A 17,206-nucleotide genomic window follows, 5' to 3' on the forward strand; every position below is an offset into this window, starting at 1 on the left:
AATTATCTTTGCCTCATTTGCTGTGGATATTATGAAAGTTTATCAACAATCCTTCAATCCCAGGATGGAATGCATTTATGGCGAAAATAACACAGAATAAACCATTTTCACAGTCAAGAATAGTTCCACTTCCATTTGTAAATTTACCTCCAAGCAATTACGACACTATAAATACTGTCTTACATTTCGCATTAAAAAATGTTCGTCATTGGACCAAAATACCTGTGTCATAACCAGCCCCTCTATATCAAAGCTCGTGATATAGTAGCAAAAAGTCCAAATTTATCAAATGTCATTGTTCGGTTGGGAGGTTTTCATTTACTTATGTCGTTCTTACGCGGTTGGATATATAATGGCAGGAAGTGGCTTAAAGGAAATTTTTAGTACAATTTATACACCGATAACTGCAGATAAAATGCTCACTGGTCATGCATACTCCAGAGCTGTAAGAGGACATACGTTGGTCCATTTGGCGTTATCAAATATTATTTTACAGTCATTTACAATTAGTGGTGAAGAGAAAAAACAATTAAACGATTTATTTTATATGTTATATGCGTTATATGTAATAGATGGTGGTTTTCTTTTACATGGAGTTGTGTGGCAATTAAATTTAACTTTCAATCAAATTTTTCAACTGTACTTATCCTATATAACAAAACATTTTGGGACCAATGCAGTTATAGTTTTTGACGGCTACAATGAAAGCTCGACAAGTACAAAAAATATGGAACGTAATCGGCGTGTAAAAAATACTTCGGCGGACATTTTATTTGATGAAAATATGGTTCTACATTCTTATCAAATATAAGAAACAAAAGTAGATTGATACAAATGTTGTCTTCATATTTGATAGGTAAAGGTTACATTATTAAACAAGCCAATGACGATGCCGACACTGTAATTGTAAATGAAGCTATAAAGAGGGCACAAAGTCAATCTGTTGTTGTAATTATTGGTCAAGATATCGATTTACTGGTTTTATTAATAGCTCTTACACCGGTAGAAAATCAGATCGTATTTTTAAAACCAGGAAATGGAGGAAATGAAAATAATATATATTCAATTCAAGATATCCAAAAGGTTAATGGCATAAAAATATCAATTTTATTTTTACATGCTATAAGTGGATGCGATACTGTTTCATGCTTCTATAATATTGGAAAATTAAAACATTTCAAACTTCTCAACCAATATCCAGAACTTCAAGAAATAGTAAATATATTTAACTGTCCAAACTACACACCTGAAAACATTTTTAAAGCTGGGGAAAGATACACATTAAAATTATATGGTGCACCACAAAGTCAAACAAATATAGACGAATATCGATATTTATTATTCACCCGAAAAACGGCTGGAAATAAATTCAAATTGGCAAGCTTACCACCATCAAAAGAGGCTTTAAAACAGCATATATATCGAACATATCACCAGGTTCAAATGTGGCACGGAGAAGAAAAAAATATATACATAAAAAATAATATTGCCCCCCTTCTCAATCAAAGAACTAAAGCCGCCCCTGTTACTGATGAATTGAGGAAAACGTGTTGAGCATTTGATTCAACAGAAAATACATGCGTCACCTAAACTCTATGAACAAATCTCTGTTGGTACTTTTGAAGTTTTCAAATTTGAAATAAAGGTTTGTATTCTTGTTATAAAAAATTGTAAAAGTTTTCAACTTTTTTCAACTTTTTTTAGAAAACATTTTAACTTTATGTACCCAAGCAATGACCTAAGGGACTGCTGTATCAAAAATATCAAAACACCATATATCCAATTGCGCCGTTATAACTTATGCAGTGGTCCTAAGAAATTGAAATTGTATGAAAATAACTCAAATGCCAACTCTATTCGAGAATTGTCTCATGATGAATCAGAAGGTAAATTAAAACAATTTAACAATTGAAATTGGCACCAATTTAAAACATTAAGGTGAAGATTTTTCTACAGCTGCTGAATTAAATAGTGTCAAGCAATGGCATACATTTTATATAGAGCCTGTAAAGGAAGTCCAAATAAAGCGAAAAACAAAACTATTCGAGATATCATTGATGAATGGCCAACATACAAACAGTCTTTTGGTTATAGTTTGGTATGTTTGTTTAATCGTGTTTATTTGGAATTATAGATTAGGTGTTTTTAGTTATTTATGAGTTACCTATTTTAAATTAATATATGTATATTAAAATGATCATTTTTCTTTCAAAATTGGCCTACAATAGTGTAGCTACTGCTATGTACTGACGTCCCGCTGAGATAACTAAATACGCATGTACACGTAGATGTACCTACGTAAGTATCCCTGGGGCATATGATTTCACCTACCATATATCAATGTGTGAGATAGCTGGTGTGAGTAGAATGCCAAACTAAGAGAAACCCATAGGACAAAATTATCGTGTTGACAGGAAAACAATTGGGATCATTATTAGATAAACTTATATGGGTATTGGGTTATTGAGATTACGTATCGCGAATAGGAGGATGTGAACCAAACGGCCACGTGAACGTGGGATGCTACGGTATCTTGGAGATACGCGCGTACGCATTTGCACGATTCGACCATGGGCACATACTTATCTTATCGATAGGAGAGGAAACGCAGAGAGTAAGACTATATAGGAGAGCCCCGAATAGACAAAAAGCAGACGTGAGCCACCAGAGTCGGTGCAAGCACCTTCACGACAGTCACAATTTCAATTTAATCATTTGGACATAGAATATTTTTAACTAAATTATCTTTGGACTAAGAAATTACTGGAGCCATTTAATACTTTTATCAGTGTCAACTGTCTTCGACAGCTAAGCTACTAGCAGTGTCTTATCAGTAATAGTGTCTTGTTCAAGTCAAAAGCAAATAAATATCTAATAATTAGTCACAAGCCAAGTTGTTATACTTATTTCACCCAAACCATCTACCTCGTCCTTCGTCCACTTGTATGCTGGGACGCTGCACTACCATAAATTTAAATGTTTCAACAGAAATAAATAATTTGTTTTTCTTTTCAAATATATAAGCATATAAATATATACGTATATAATTTACCTGAATAAAAATAAAATAATTCTAATTTCAGATTGATATAGATTTTGAGTGTATGAATACAAATTCTAAGCGCAATTCACTTTTTTCTAAATAAATACCATACTATTTAAATGACAACAATTCCAAAAAAGCAAGACAAAATTGTGGGGCTTGGATTCGACCGATTTTAATTTTAAAAATGAATATTAATTAGTTATTGTGTTAGTTAGGGAATGGTCAAGAGGATTTTATTTTTACTAATTCTTCGATAAAATATTAACAATTTAAAAGATAAGAATTTGTGTTATATATATATATATATATATATATTTATATACGGCATTAATTTTTGTAATGATGATAAATTTCCACGGCCATACTTTAGTAGAGTTGTTGAAGACTTTCAATTAGTTTTCAAAATTAAAATCCGTCAAACCCAAGTCTTACATTTTTGTTTAGCTTTTGGCTTGGTTTTAAATGATTATTTGTACTTGATCCAGCCACCTTAAAACTATATATCTCGATACACGATACAATTGCATCTCAAATACGTGTATTAAATACTAATATCTAAAATACTGCATACTTTGAATATATTACAGTCAAGTTTCGATTGGAATCTCAAAGGTTAAATAATAATTTGACTTATGCATTTTTCAAGTATATACTTCAATCATACTTTAAAAATACTTCAATAGGCAAGAAAAACATTAGAGTTATCGAAGAAAAGATAATAAGATTTTACACTAATATTAACTACTCACCTGTAAGATGAATATATTGATTATGATATGATTCATTTCCATTAGTTTTTGAATTACATATTATAAACCCGAATCTGTAAAGTATAATTTCTTGGAATAGTAATAATCTTCGAAGCCATGAATCTTCAGGATATTCTGTATAAATATATGTTTAAGTATTGTTAATATCTAATATTTTTAAATAGAAAAGAATAACAATAAAATTTAGGATACTAAATTCTTTTTTTTTAACAAAATATTTCTATATAGCAATGCCATTAAAAAAACTACATTAGTTATTTAATATTGAATTAATCTACTACAATATGTTACTTAAATAGAAATAAAACTAGATATTAATTTCTAATATTTGTATATTATATTACTCAAAAACTACTATTCAGAATTGTAAAATTATGAATAAGGAATTATTATTATACTGGTAAGCTATTAAAATGTAGGTAGAAAAGCATGCAGAGTAAAGAAAAAGCAAATTTCAAATATAATTTAACAAAATAGTATAATTTTTTACAAAATTAAAATATATTTTAATAGTAATAAAATTAGTTGTATTACCATGAAATAAACAATTGTTTTCTTCTGTCAAAAGACATTCCAAATTGAGAGGTACGAATACTGGACCACGTAGAGGATCTGATTTTAAAGTATATGGCAAAGCAAAAGGATCAGCAGGCAATGGTATCAACTGAAATCCACCAGTTTGTGCTTTACGTGCCCAATTATATATCTAATAATAATTCGAAAAAAATCGTGTAATAAATAAAAAATAAAATGTTATTCATTGCTTGTACCAAATCAGCCACAACTGAACCAGATGCTGCTACCCATCGAGCTATAATTTCATATGCCTGATCACAACGATAAAGTGATTGATATCTGGCATGACCCCATTCTACACGATCACTTTTACTATTTACATCCATCTCTAAATGAGCTTCTTTGTACCATGGTACTGTATAATGAAAAAATATAGTAGTATATTTTTCTATTTTTCTATATTAATCACTAAACATAATATTAGACAAGTAGGCGTATGAATAAAATTAGAAATTTTATAATTTTATATATTATCTGATCTTATCCTAATTTACATAAATGTAAATTCCTTCATAAAATTTAGAAGGTAAAATTTAAAAATTATGTATTAGTTCCTAATATAAGTAGCCGTCAACCAACAAGAGTTATATTAAAAATTTCAAATGACCATCACGTGACCTGTTTTTTACTCGAAAACATGTCTTATAGAAAAAGCTCAAGATTTGTATCTGATTTCAAACTTTTTGTTTTGAATTTGAAACTTATTAATTTTAAATATTTAAAAAAATTCTCTTTCTAAACCTTTAATTACGATTTTAAATATCATCAATTTTCATAATTTTTTTTAGTATTTTGTTTTAAGCATTGAAATCAAAAAATAATGAAATCAGACCACTATATGAATCATGGGAGTTCTCTTATAAAGCATGTTTTGTGCTAAAAATCACACTTTTCATCTTTGTTCGGTATTGTCATTCACGTGAGCATATGAATACGATATCGTATGTACTAGAGCCAAAATGAAGAACAAAATCCTCAAAATCTTTCCACAGTGAAAATCTCAAAGCAATATTTTTACGACAAACTAGAACCATCTTATAAATATACCATGGAAAAACCGTTAAAATAAAATAAAAATTGATTATTTTACTATTAAAATTATTTTCAACTTAGGTTTTTGCTGTTATACGAGGTTTGACAATTAAGTAATGAGACTGATTCCATAAAAACCGTATATTTAAAAATTATTCTACAACTCTGCCATCCCCTTCACATTAATCCCCTTGGGCAGCTATACAACGATTCCAGCGCGTTTTCCATGCTTTGTAACATTTCTGGAACGTTTCGACTGGGATGTCCACGAGTACTACCGTCACGGCCACCTGGATGTTCGTAATCGACTCAAAATGGGTTCCTTTGACCACCGGTTTTGTTCTAGGGAACAAAAAAGTCACAAGGTGACATATCGGGTGAATAAGGTGGATGTTGCAACACGGCGATCACTTTAGAGACCAAACTGGGACACGCTAAAGGCGGTGTGGCACGGCACGTTGTCGTGATGAAGGATCCAGTTACAAGCGATGTCTGGGCGCACCCTGTTGACTCGTTTTCACAATCTTTCGAGTACTTGGCGATAGTAGACTTGATTTACGGTTTGCCCCGATGTAATAAATTCTTTGTGGATGATTCCACAGCTATCAAAATAGGCAATAATCATCGTTTTCACCTTCGACTTGCTCATGCGAGCTTTTTTCGGACGGGGGCGTGCGTCACCATTGTGAGCTTTGGCGTTTGGTTTCCTGGTCGTATTAGAAAAACCAGCTCTTATCGCCTGTAATAACTCGATCAAGCAGCGTGGGATCGTTTTCCACTTGTTCCAAACAGTCTTTTGCAACGGTCATTCGATGCTGCTTTTGCTCCTCAGAAAGGTTCTTTGGAACCATCTTCGCGCACAACTTTTTCATCCCAAAATCGTCGGTTAAAATTTGTCTGACTGTTTTACGGTTCATATCTAGTTCCGAAGCCAACATTCGAACTGTTAAACGCCGATTTTCACGGATTAGGGCGCGCACACGCTGCGCATTCGCATCAATCCGCACTTCGAGTGGTCTCCCACTCCGCGTCTCGTCTTCCACACTTTCACGCCCCTCCTTAAACTCTTTATGCCATCGAAACACCTGGGCACGACTAAGAAAACTATCAACATGCACTTTTACAATTTTAGCGTAAATTTCCTAAGCTGTTTTGTCCAATCTGGCGACAAATTCTATCGCGATGCGTTGCTCTTGATTTCGTTTTTCCATTTTCGTAACGAGAACTATCAACACACGTCTACTCAACTCGACACAGCAGGCGAACTAAATAAGCTAGAGCGATGGTAAATATATCAATGGAGAGGGGAAAGGGAAGGGAAATTCAAGGTCGCAGGTTTACCACAAGCACGGCAATAAAATCAATCTCATTACTTAATTGTCACACCGTATATTCGTGGCTACAATATTTAATTTATTCTCTTAATATAAAATAACTAACCTTCTCGCCTACTTCCATATTGTAGGGGCTCAGGAAGTGATAAATCATCCATTAAAAAGTCTATATTTTTGGGGTAATTAATAGGTTGTTTAACTTCCACTTCAACCCATTCATTTTCAAATGCTTGGAAATCATGTGTAGGCAAAGAAGCTAAAATTAAAATGATGAGATAAAATTAAGCTGAATAATAAATTATAATAGCATTATTTACATTGATCAGTAGGCGATTCACATGAAGGAAAATAATACAAATAAAATCCATCAATGAAAGGATGAGAAAAATCTCCAGATGCATGGCAAATTAATCCTTCACACAAAATGTTCTAGTAACAGATTAAATAAATATTATCAGATTAAAATTAATAATTTAGAAAATACTAGATAACTCTCATATTAACTAACCTGTAAACGTTCAACAGCTTCATCTCTATTATTTAATGTCTTTAAATTATTCATAAGCCATGTAATTGCATCATTACTAACAAAAGTATTTTGTGGTAATCCCATGTGTCTGTTAACAAAACCAACACCAACTTGTGTATTACACAAATGTTCTACTAGCTCGGCGTTGGAAATATTTTCTTTAAGCAATTCAGAGTTGATTAAATTGATCGGACTGAAAAAATTAAATACGAACAAAATTTTTAAAAATATCTATTTATTATTCATATAATTTTAAAATTTTAAAATGTATACTTCTCAATATTATCAATAATTTCATCTTGAACAGTATTTTCAGGAAATAATGACACGATTGATTTATCATAAACATTAGAACCTGACCTAAATATTTAAAAATAAAAACCATTTTTCAATCATATGTTATGACTAATTGGTATTTAAAAATGTATTTTAGTAACAAATTGCAATAATTTTAATGGGCGAACCTTGGACGAGGCTTATCCGATGTACGTATAGAGTTGACACGATCTCGATAAGGTGATGTATCACTTGAACTCTAAATTATTTAAAACAGATAAAAACAGATATTGTTTTGAAAATATCTTTTTAGTAATTTACATAAAATATTTAAAACTAACTTTGAGGCTGATTGTTGTCGATCTTTTAATACGATTTATCCAAGTTTCAATAAATTTAACAAATTTATTTGTAAAACAAACTTGTTCCTCCATTGTTGGTATTTTGTAAATATCACAGTAAAATGTATCATCTAAATGACTCATAATAGTTTTTGTTGCATCATGACGCAAAGGTAGAAGATACATACGGAATCGCCAATATTTTAGTTTCTAAAAAAAATCATATTCAAATTGTATACAAATATCCAATAAAAGAATTTTTGTGAATTTCTATGTAAAAATTTTAAAATTTTAATTATTTAGTATTATTCTTGAACTTAATATTATAAAAATGTAACCTCGTGTAAATCATAATCCATATCCCCACGAGCACATAAATAATGATCCATATAATTCCAATTAAAATTTTCTAATTTTTCAGTAATAAATGATATCCATGAAATTCCATAGGTTGAATGGTCTGGCGCTTGAAAACGATAGCGATATCGTATTTCAAATGTTGCATAAGGAAATCTAAGCACCAACAATATTAAGCATTAAAAATATGCGATAACAAATAACTATGCAAGTAAAAAACATTTAATAAAAAATACATGTTGATATTTAATATAATATACATAGTTGTATAATGTAATATACATATACACAATGTGTACCTGAGAGGCAAAAGCTTAGATCATTTGCTATGGATGTAGTCATGCGTATAAATGCTCGAGCACCGAATTGTATCCAACATCATCCCCACCATCTTCAGAATTTCACGGTACACGACACTAATGCGCATGCCCGAAAGCCAGAAATCGGTATCAAAATTCAACAATGTCAACTGATAAGTAATAACACGTTTATAATTTTTAATTTTTATTGTTTGAAATTCAACGTTATTGCTTATCACTTTATCAGTATAACAGTATCATTCGCTTAGATTTCTGGGCATGCGCATTTCTTTCGTGTACCGTGAAATTTTGAAGGTGGTGGGGATGATGTTGGACACAATTCGGTATACGCATAACTACATCCATACTATATGATCTAAGGGCAGAAGGGTCCAAGTCCATTTTTATCAAAATTGAGGTTATGGTTTTTTCTTATGTGAAATTTTGACGCGCGTCATTTTACCTATCTTCATTTTAATCCAATAACGAATATTTACCGAGATATTGGGAAATAACAAAAAGAACTAAGTCCAAATATTAATTTTGATTTATGAATTGTGATCCAAGTCCATGATTAGGACTTGGATCATTTTGCAAAATTCTTGTGAGGACTTGGATCCAATTGATAAAATTCTATTTTTGGACTTGGCTCTTCTTGCTAGGATTTACTGTGACTTAGATCTAATTGATAACGATATTAATTTATTATTATCATCATAATAATATAATATTTTTATTGTTTTATTTTATAAAAACAACCATAGTTAATTAACATATAATAAAATAGAATATTATATAAAGTACATAAAATAATATGAACAGAGGGAGAAAGCTTGTAAGCTTTGCAAATGGCAATGCAAAACTTGCAAATTCTAACAAAAGTAAGTCCAAATAATAATAATTATTACATAATATTATGCATTTTAAATTATATTAAAATATGTAATATAATAGGTATCATAGATATTATGATATTAGTTATTATTTTTTAGTTTATATAGTATTATAATATTATAATATTCACTTAGGCTCCTAGACATCTAGTTAATATTAAAAATATTATAATCATATTTTATACAATACCATATTAGTAGGTAATACTAAAACTTAAAAAAACAATATTATGGTGAATTATAAGTTTGTTTTACCATTTATAATAAAAAGAAATCAATTTAAATTGTTTGATGGTTGTTGACAATCCAATACCAAATAAAAAAAAAGTCATCAGTTTATCTGAAGTCAAGGACCAACGTTCTATTGGAGGTATTATACTTATATATTAATAATATTAGGTATGTTTTACATTTAGTCATATAATATTATAATATTATACTTTTAACTTTAGGTAATAACTTATATAGTGAAAATTGTAAATTATTCAATACAATATTATAATTTTTACCTATATGGCTAGGTATATTACAATTTACAACAGTCAATGATGTAATAATATTATAATATTGTATTATTTTCAAAAGGATCAAAATTAACATGGATATTAATAGAATCCAAGTCAATTATGTGATTAAGCAAAATGATCTAAGTCCAAAATATTTAATTTAAATTGTAAAATAAACAATTATAGGTAAGTTATAAATAAAAGAAAAAATATTCATACTATTGAGAATATTATAACCTACAATTTAAAACAAACCGCATTGATATAATCATTAAATTGAATTTACACCAACCATTTAAGTAAAATAAAAATAGTTGAAAAACGGTTTTTTGGCTTTCCTGAAAATTTACAACAATGGACTTGGACCCTTCTGCCTCTAAGGTACAGACTGTCATATAAATCATATTTTTGAAATATGAATCATGTGACATTTACGGTTAATTAATGAATAATTTTGGGGTCTATTAATATTTGTGTATGTTACCGTCATTATCGGTAATTCCACCAATAACGGTAATGACTAGGTGATATCAGTAATGCCGGTGCACACCAGTTATTGTGGGCAATCAGTGTATATTTATGTATGTAACCAATGAGGATTTATTTGATGTTCTAAATACATGTCATACTTCTAATGGTCATGGTGGTCAAGTAGGAGTGTCCGAACTCAAACAAAAATATTGTGATATTACAAAAGAAGTCATTATGACGTTTTGAAACTTTGTATTCACTTATTCACAATTTTGCTATGGAAAATATAAGAAAAAAAAGGGGATGAGGGCTTATGATGTCAAAATTGTTTTATAACGGTTAAAATCGGTTATTTTCTTATATGCGCTCTACCCCAGATTGCGGTCTACCTGCGATTAGTGGACGATTGTTGTATGCGATATCATATACAATTTATATCTTTATTATAGTGACTTAATGGTAATAAAGATTAGAACTCTCTTTTGCTACATCATATCATATTTTTTTATCATAAATTAGTCATTGGGTGACAATATTTGAGTTCACATTTCATACAAGGTTTTACAAAATTTATTATACAAAACGAAGAATCAGTTACTAGGTAATTAATTAATTGCGAAAAATCTATTGTGCAATATATGTGATAGCGAAATGAAATATTGCATAAAAAAAGAGCGCGGGAAAGAAAGAAAATTGTTAAAGTGTAAAAAGAAAGGGTGTCAAACCACTCAAAGTATAAGATAAGAAACATAGGTGTTATTTAATATTTTAGGGGTAATATTATTTATTAATCACCTATACAAGGTGATTGATTTATCAAACAACAATCATTATTTAAAAAAGTATTGACTTTTTCAAAATATTTTTTTACTTTTTTGAATGACAACATAGTTTTTTAATTTCATATTCCCGAGCAGAATATTTTTCTAAGTATTTTGATGCATAAAAATCGAATTTAGAACGAGTAGTTTATGAGTTATTAATATTTAAGTTTAAACAAGCGGAGTAGTGGACAAACATTTTGTGGGGTAACCCCGTACCACTCCACTCCACTCTGCCAATCTAAACTTTAAATACTTATAACTCATAAATTACTCGTCCTAAATTTGATTTTTATAAATCAAAAAATACTTAGAAAAATATTCTGCTTTGGAATATGAAATTAAAATTCTTTGTTGTCATTCAAAAAAGTAAAAAAATTATAAGGATAAAAAATATTTAAAAATATAATTAAATATTTAAAAATATATTTTTTTAAATATAATTTAAAAATATAACTTAAAACTATGTAAAAAAATATTTTGAAAAAAGTCAATACTTTTTTAAATACTGAGTGTTGTTTGATAAATAAATCACCCTGTATATATACAGGGTGATTCTTTTATCAAACAACACTCATTATTTAAAAAAGTATTGACTTTTTTCAATTTTTTTTTTTTTCAAAATTGTAGATTTACACTCTTCTTGAATTGTTTATTATTTTTATATTTTTCACCCTTATATTTATTATATACACCACCATCAACTTTTGATTTTCAAATGGTAACCTATACTTCAAATTTCATAAATTAATAAAGCTATTTTTTTAATTAATTATTACGTTAAAATTTTGAATTTAGCGCTAGTAGTTTATGAGTTATAGGTATTTAAAGTTTAGATTGGCAGAGTGGAGTGGTACGGGGTTACCCCGCAAAATGTTTGTCCACTACTCCGCTTGTCAAAACTTTAAATACTTATAACTCATAAACTACTAGTCCTAAATTCGATTTTTATGTATCAAAATTTTTAGAAAAATATTCTGCTTTGGAATATGAAATTAAAAAACTATGTTGCCATTCAAAAAAGTAAAAAACTTAAAAAATGATAAGGATAAAAAATATTTAAAAATATAATTTTTTAATAAAAGCGTTGGTTTTTTAACAACTTGAAACTATGTAAAACAATATTTTGAAAAAAGTCAATACTTTTATAAATAATGAGTGTTGTTTGATAAACGAATCACCCTGTATATATATATATAAAACATAATAGTTTTTGGACGTACATTGACAAAAATGGCCGTAAAAATAGTGGATTGAGCATTGGTGCACAACTTGAACTGGTCTATGATTGGTGTCAAAATATTAAACAGATTACAATTATAAGTTTAACCGGTATATCACATAATAAAGTGTGTGACTGGATGAACTTGTGCCGTAATGTACCTGTCAGAATGTTCGAAAATCGTTCTAAATTGGGAGGACTCGGAATAGTTATCGAAGTTGACGAATGTTTATTACGAGGATCGAGGAAAAATAATAAAGGTCAGTTTTGACTTGCAGATTTACCAGCCAAAAATCTTAACGTTGACAACGACTCGGACTTGGAAAATATTAATCCTTTAGAAAACGGAGCAAAAAACTATGAAAACGATTTGATGGACCATGGATATTCGGCTTGTGTGACAATAAAGAAGGAAAGTATTTTGTTGGTTTCCAGGTCACTTTGTACGGTCAGGCATTAAAAGTGCGAAACGCGGTCACTTAGTACGGTCTGGTAAAAAGGTACATTGCAGAACGCGGACACTTTGTACTATTATATGCATAAAGTATATATTATAAATATATGTCTTATACATACGTGGTAACTAGTAGTTATGTATAGTGTTAATTAATTAAAATAGAAAAAATAAAAATAATATTGTTATAAAATATGGTATAATAATAATAATTATAAACTAAATAATCAATAATATCATTCTATCATCAAACTGCATGTAAAAATGTGTACAATATAAATATCAAAAAGTCGAAAAATTTTAAAGAGTAGTATAATATAAAAATAGTATTTAGATGTAATGATTTTTAGATAATTAGCTAATAAAAAATAAAAATAAAAATAGAGTAATATAGAATTATGTCAATATCTTAGTGAAATATCTTTAAATGATTAACTCAAATATCTTAACTCTAATAACTTATATATCACGATTAAGAAATATATATAATGATAAAATATTATCGATGTATACCCATGATTCCCCAGATAATATTACCAAATAATATTTTTAACATTTCTAATAAAATTTGTCATGACAATAAAGTTGACTATAATAAGTAAAAACTATTACAGCTAAATATTATTTTTATATTATACTACCTTTCAGTGGCAACGAAGTCCTAAAAATCTAGTGGGGTGAAAAATATTTCAAGAGGCCCAACATCTTAATATCAAAAAAAAATGGCATACCACGTAGAGGAAAATGGTCAATATGAAGCGGCCCTATCTTAAATTTTCCAAATATGTCGGGCCATAGCCCGACCTTAACATAGGGTTCGACGCCACTACTACCTTTTGACATAATATTTATATTGTCATTTGACATTCACATTTAATATACATTATAATGTAAAAATCATTAAATATAAATACTATTTTTATATTATACTACTCTTTGACATTTTTTTGACTTTTTTGATATTTATATTGTACACATTTTTACATGTAGTTTGATAATATTATTGATTATAATATTATTTTTACTAATTTTATTTTTAATAATTAACACTATACATAATTACTAGTTACTACGTAGGTATAAAACTTACATTTATAATATATACTTTATGTATATAATAGTACAAAGTGTCCGCGTTTTGCAATGTACCTTTTTACCGGACCGTACTAAGTCTCCGCGTTCTGAATTTTAAACAATGGACAGTACAAAGTCAACGTTTACCAATTTGCTGTCCAAAAAAAGGACGAAACGACTTAACACCAAATCATACAAAAAGAGGTTATTGCTGGGTCTACAAAACATTCCGATGACTGGTCAGGGTATGATGAACTGTCTGACCGCGGGTACAACGGTTGTACCACAACCACTATGTTGTAAATCATTGCGAAAATTTCGTAGATTTAAAATCAATGGCACATACCCAGAGAATTGAATGTTTATGGCGGCCTCTAAGACTAAAAATCGTGAAAAATATTTGTGGTACAACTCTAGATTTGCTTCCAAGGTATAATATATTATAATATAATAATAATAATAATACGAAGGTAAATATATATATAATAATAATTACAGGTATCTCGTTGAAACGTGGTATTAATAAAAGTGATACATTTAACGCTTTTCTGAGGGACATGGATTTAACTATTCTAATATTTATTTATTTTATTTAAAAAAACATTTTATATTTATTATTCATAATTATTATTGAAACAAATAACGAGACGGCGACAAAACAAGGACGAGCGTTGATAATATAATATAATCATTTTTGTTCGTTATTAAAACTACTTTACATACCTAATTCCACTTATTACTAGAATATATTGTCTAAAATCGAAATATATTTGAAGGGTGGAAAAAAAGGTAGAGTTCATACAAGAAGATAGCCGAAAAATCTTTTGGTAAATAATTCATCGATTATTTAAGTCTAAATTATTATAATTCAATGTCATTACTATTAAAAAAACTCATATTCTCTTCAATTGGGATTTTTAGAATTACACGCATAAAACAACAATTTAATTCATAATTACTAATAGCTTAAAAAGAATCAAATTATAAATTAATTATGGAATATCATGTTAAATTCAACAGAGGGAAACAAGCAATATCATAAGATGTGAAAAGAGTAAATATACAAGGCGATTCTTTTATTAAACAACACTTATATGGTATTTTTGTGTAAATACCACGTAACATACACCTATAACACACAAACACCACCCAAAACCACCCAATTTTGGTAGGCTATATCTTGTAAACGGATTAACGAAAAATGAAAATTTAAACGTGAAAATGCATTGAAAAAATAGCCTTTTTAGTTTATGAAATTTTAAGTATAGGTTGTCATTTAAAAATCAAAAGTTGATAATGGTTTACATGATAAATATAAGGGTGAAAATATTTAAAAAATATATAGTTCTAGAACAAGATGGATCTACAATTTTGAAAAAAAAAATTTGAAAAAGTCAATAGTTTTTGAAATAATGAGTGTTGTTTGATATAAGAATCACCCTGTATACAACATATAATGAACAATGCGGAACAGGATTATGAAGCAAATAGGATTAGAGATATGGACAGTCGTATTAATAATTTAAGAGGAAACTACAAAAAGAAAGATTTCTGAGACAAGAAGATGGATTCCTGATAACAACTGACAACGATATAGCCAAAAAATGGGGGAAATGCTTTGGAGACTTGCTAAACTGTGAAGAACCAGAAGAAACCTTTCCTTTTAACATAGAAAATGAGAATGCTCAAGATTACCTACTCTAGATGAGGTAAAAACTCAAATAAACAATTTAAAAAATCACAAGACACCAAGGGAAGATGAAATCCAAGCAGAACTCCTTAAACAAGGTGGGGATGAAAGCTCATTTAGAGTGTGGAAACTGATCTGCCGAATATGGACAAATGGAGAATTACCTGTACAATGGAGGACAGCGGTGATATGTCCAATGCACAAGAAAGGAAACAAACAAGACTATAACAATTATAGAAGAATAGCTCTTCTAAATGTAACATACAAGGTTCTTTCAAATTGCATCCTATCAAGGCTAAAAGGTAAAGCAGAAGAAATCTTAGGTAACTATCAAGGAGGATTTAGATCAGGAAGATCGACGATAGATCAGATATTCATCCTCAGACAATTATTCCAAAAAGTATTGGAATTTGACAAAGAGATACACGTCCTTTTCATTGATTTCAAAACAGTGTATGACAGTATCCACAGGACAAGCATAATCAACTATTTGAAATAATTTAATTTACCACACAAACATAAAAGTTTAATTGAAATGAGCATTACAAAAACATTCGTTAAGATTAAGATAGGAGCTGCAGAAACAGAACCAATACTAGTAAAATATAAGCTAAGATAGGGAGACTTTATATCACCAATTCTGTTTAAAATAATTCTAGAGAAAGTAATAAGAGAAATGAACAAACAACCACAAGAAGGTTTTAATCTACAGGAATCGAATGTAGCTTTGCTGGCGTATGCGGACGATGTGATACTAATGAGCAATTTACATAATAATCTGAAATCACTGTTTACCCGATTAGAAGAAATGGCTAAGAAAGTTAGACTACGTGTAAATGAAGATAAAACCGAATACATGGTCATGGGGAGAAGAGATAGCGGTGCCATATTCCCACACATGAAAGTTGGTAGGTATGAGTTCAGTAGAGCCAAACAAGTTAAGTACCTAGGTTCAATAGTAACAGAAAAAAATGAAACTATCAAAGAAGTTGCGGCAAGAATTGTATCAGGAAATAAGTGCTTTTATGGATTCTCAAAAATAATAGAATCACAATCCTTGTCGTTAGAAATGAAAAAAACAGTTAGGTACATACAACCTTAATACGCCCAGTTGAACCTGAACATTAAGAAAGAATGAGGAAAGAAAACTTATGATCTTTGAAAGTAAAATTCTAAGGAAAATTTTTGGACCAACGAAAGAAGAGAAACGGGTGAGTGGAGAATAAAAAAAAAATAATAAATTGGAAAGTGACGTATTTAAAAAAGTAAACATAGTAAATACAATAAGTAACCGAAGAGTTCATTGTGCCGGACACCGCTAGGCAAATACAGAACAATATAATAAGGATGACTATGGACGAGAACCTAGTCGGTAAAAGATCACTATGAAGACCCCAATTAAGGGAAGAAGATATGATAAAAAAGACGTGTTGGCATTGAATGGTGAATCGGGTTGGAAAGCACGAGATTTGGATAGAGAAGGCTGGAGAATTGGATGTGTGACGAGATGGTCTT

The 17,206-nt window shown here is 29.5% G+C and overlaps 1 protein-coding gene across 3 annotated transcripts in view; it reads right to left on the bottom strand.

Annotated features, from left to right (window-relative positions):
• Nucleotides 1-17,206, bottom strand: part of LOC107169615 (GATOR complex protein Iml1) — a 65,625-nt gene that overhangs the window by 18,255 nt on the left and 30,164 nt on the right. For 2 of the 3 annotated variants that reach the window (XM_089229964.1, XM_089229965.1), the window contains 10 exons: nucleotides 8,243-8,417; nucleotides 7,905-8,114; nucleotides 7,752-7,822; nucleotides 7,561-7,647; nucleotides 7,267-7,480; nucleotides 7,076-7,187; nucleotides 6,865-7,014; nucleotides 4,587-4,747; nucleotides 4,351-4,522; nucleotides 3,796-3,930 (listed from right to left, as the gene is read on the bottom strand). In XM_089229964.1, the coding sequence (XP_089086090.1) occupies nucleotides 3,796-3,930; nucleotides 4,351-4,522; nucleotides 4,587-4,747; nucleotides 6,865-7,014; nucleotides 7,076-7,187; nucleotides 7,267-7,480; nucleotides 7,561-7,647; nucleotides 7,752-7,822; nucleotides 7,905-8,114; nucleotides 8,243-8,417 (1,487 nt within the window). Of the gene's footprint in view, nucleotides 1-2,925; nucleotides 3,053-3,795; nucleotides 3,931-4,350; nucleotides 4,523-4,586; nucleotides 4,748-6,864; nucleotides 7,015-7,075; nucleotides 7,188-7,266; nucleotides 7,481-7,560; nucleotides 7,648-7,751; nucleotides 7,823-7,904; nucleotides 8,115-8,242; nucleotides 8,418-17,206 lie in introns of all 3 variants that reach the window. The other variant, XR_016192253.1, reaches the window with a different exon arrangement.

This window comes from Diuraphis noxia, unplaced genomic scaffold, assembly GCF_037042655.1.
Source record: "Diuraphis noxia isolate RWA-SAM2 unplaced genomic scaffold, SU_Dnox_SAM2 contig0006, whole genome shotgun sequence".
Classification (NCBI taxonomy): Eukaryota; Metazoa; Arthropoda; class Insecta; order Hemiptera; family Aphididae; genus Diuraphis; species Diuraphis noxia.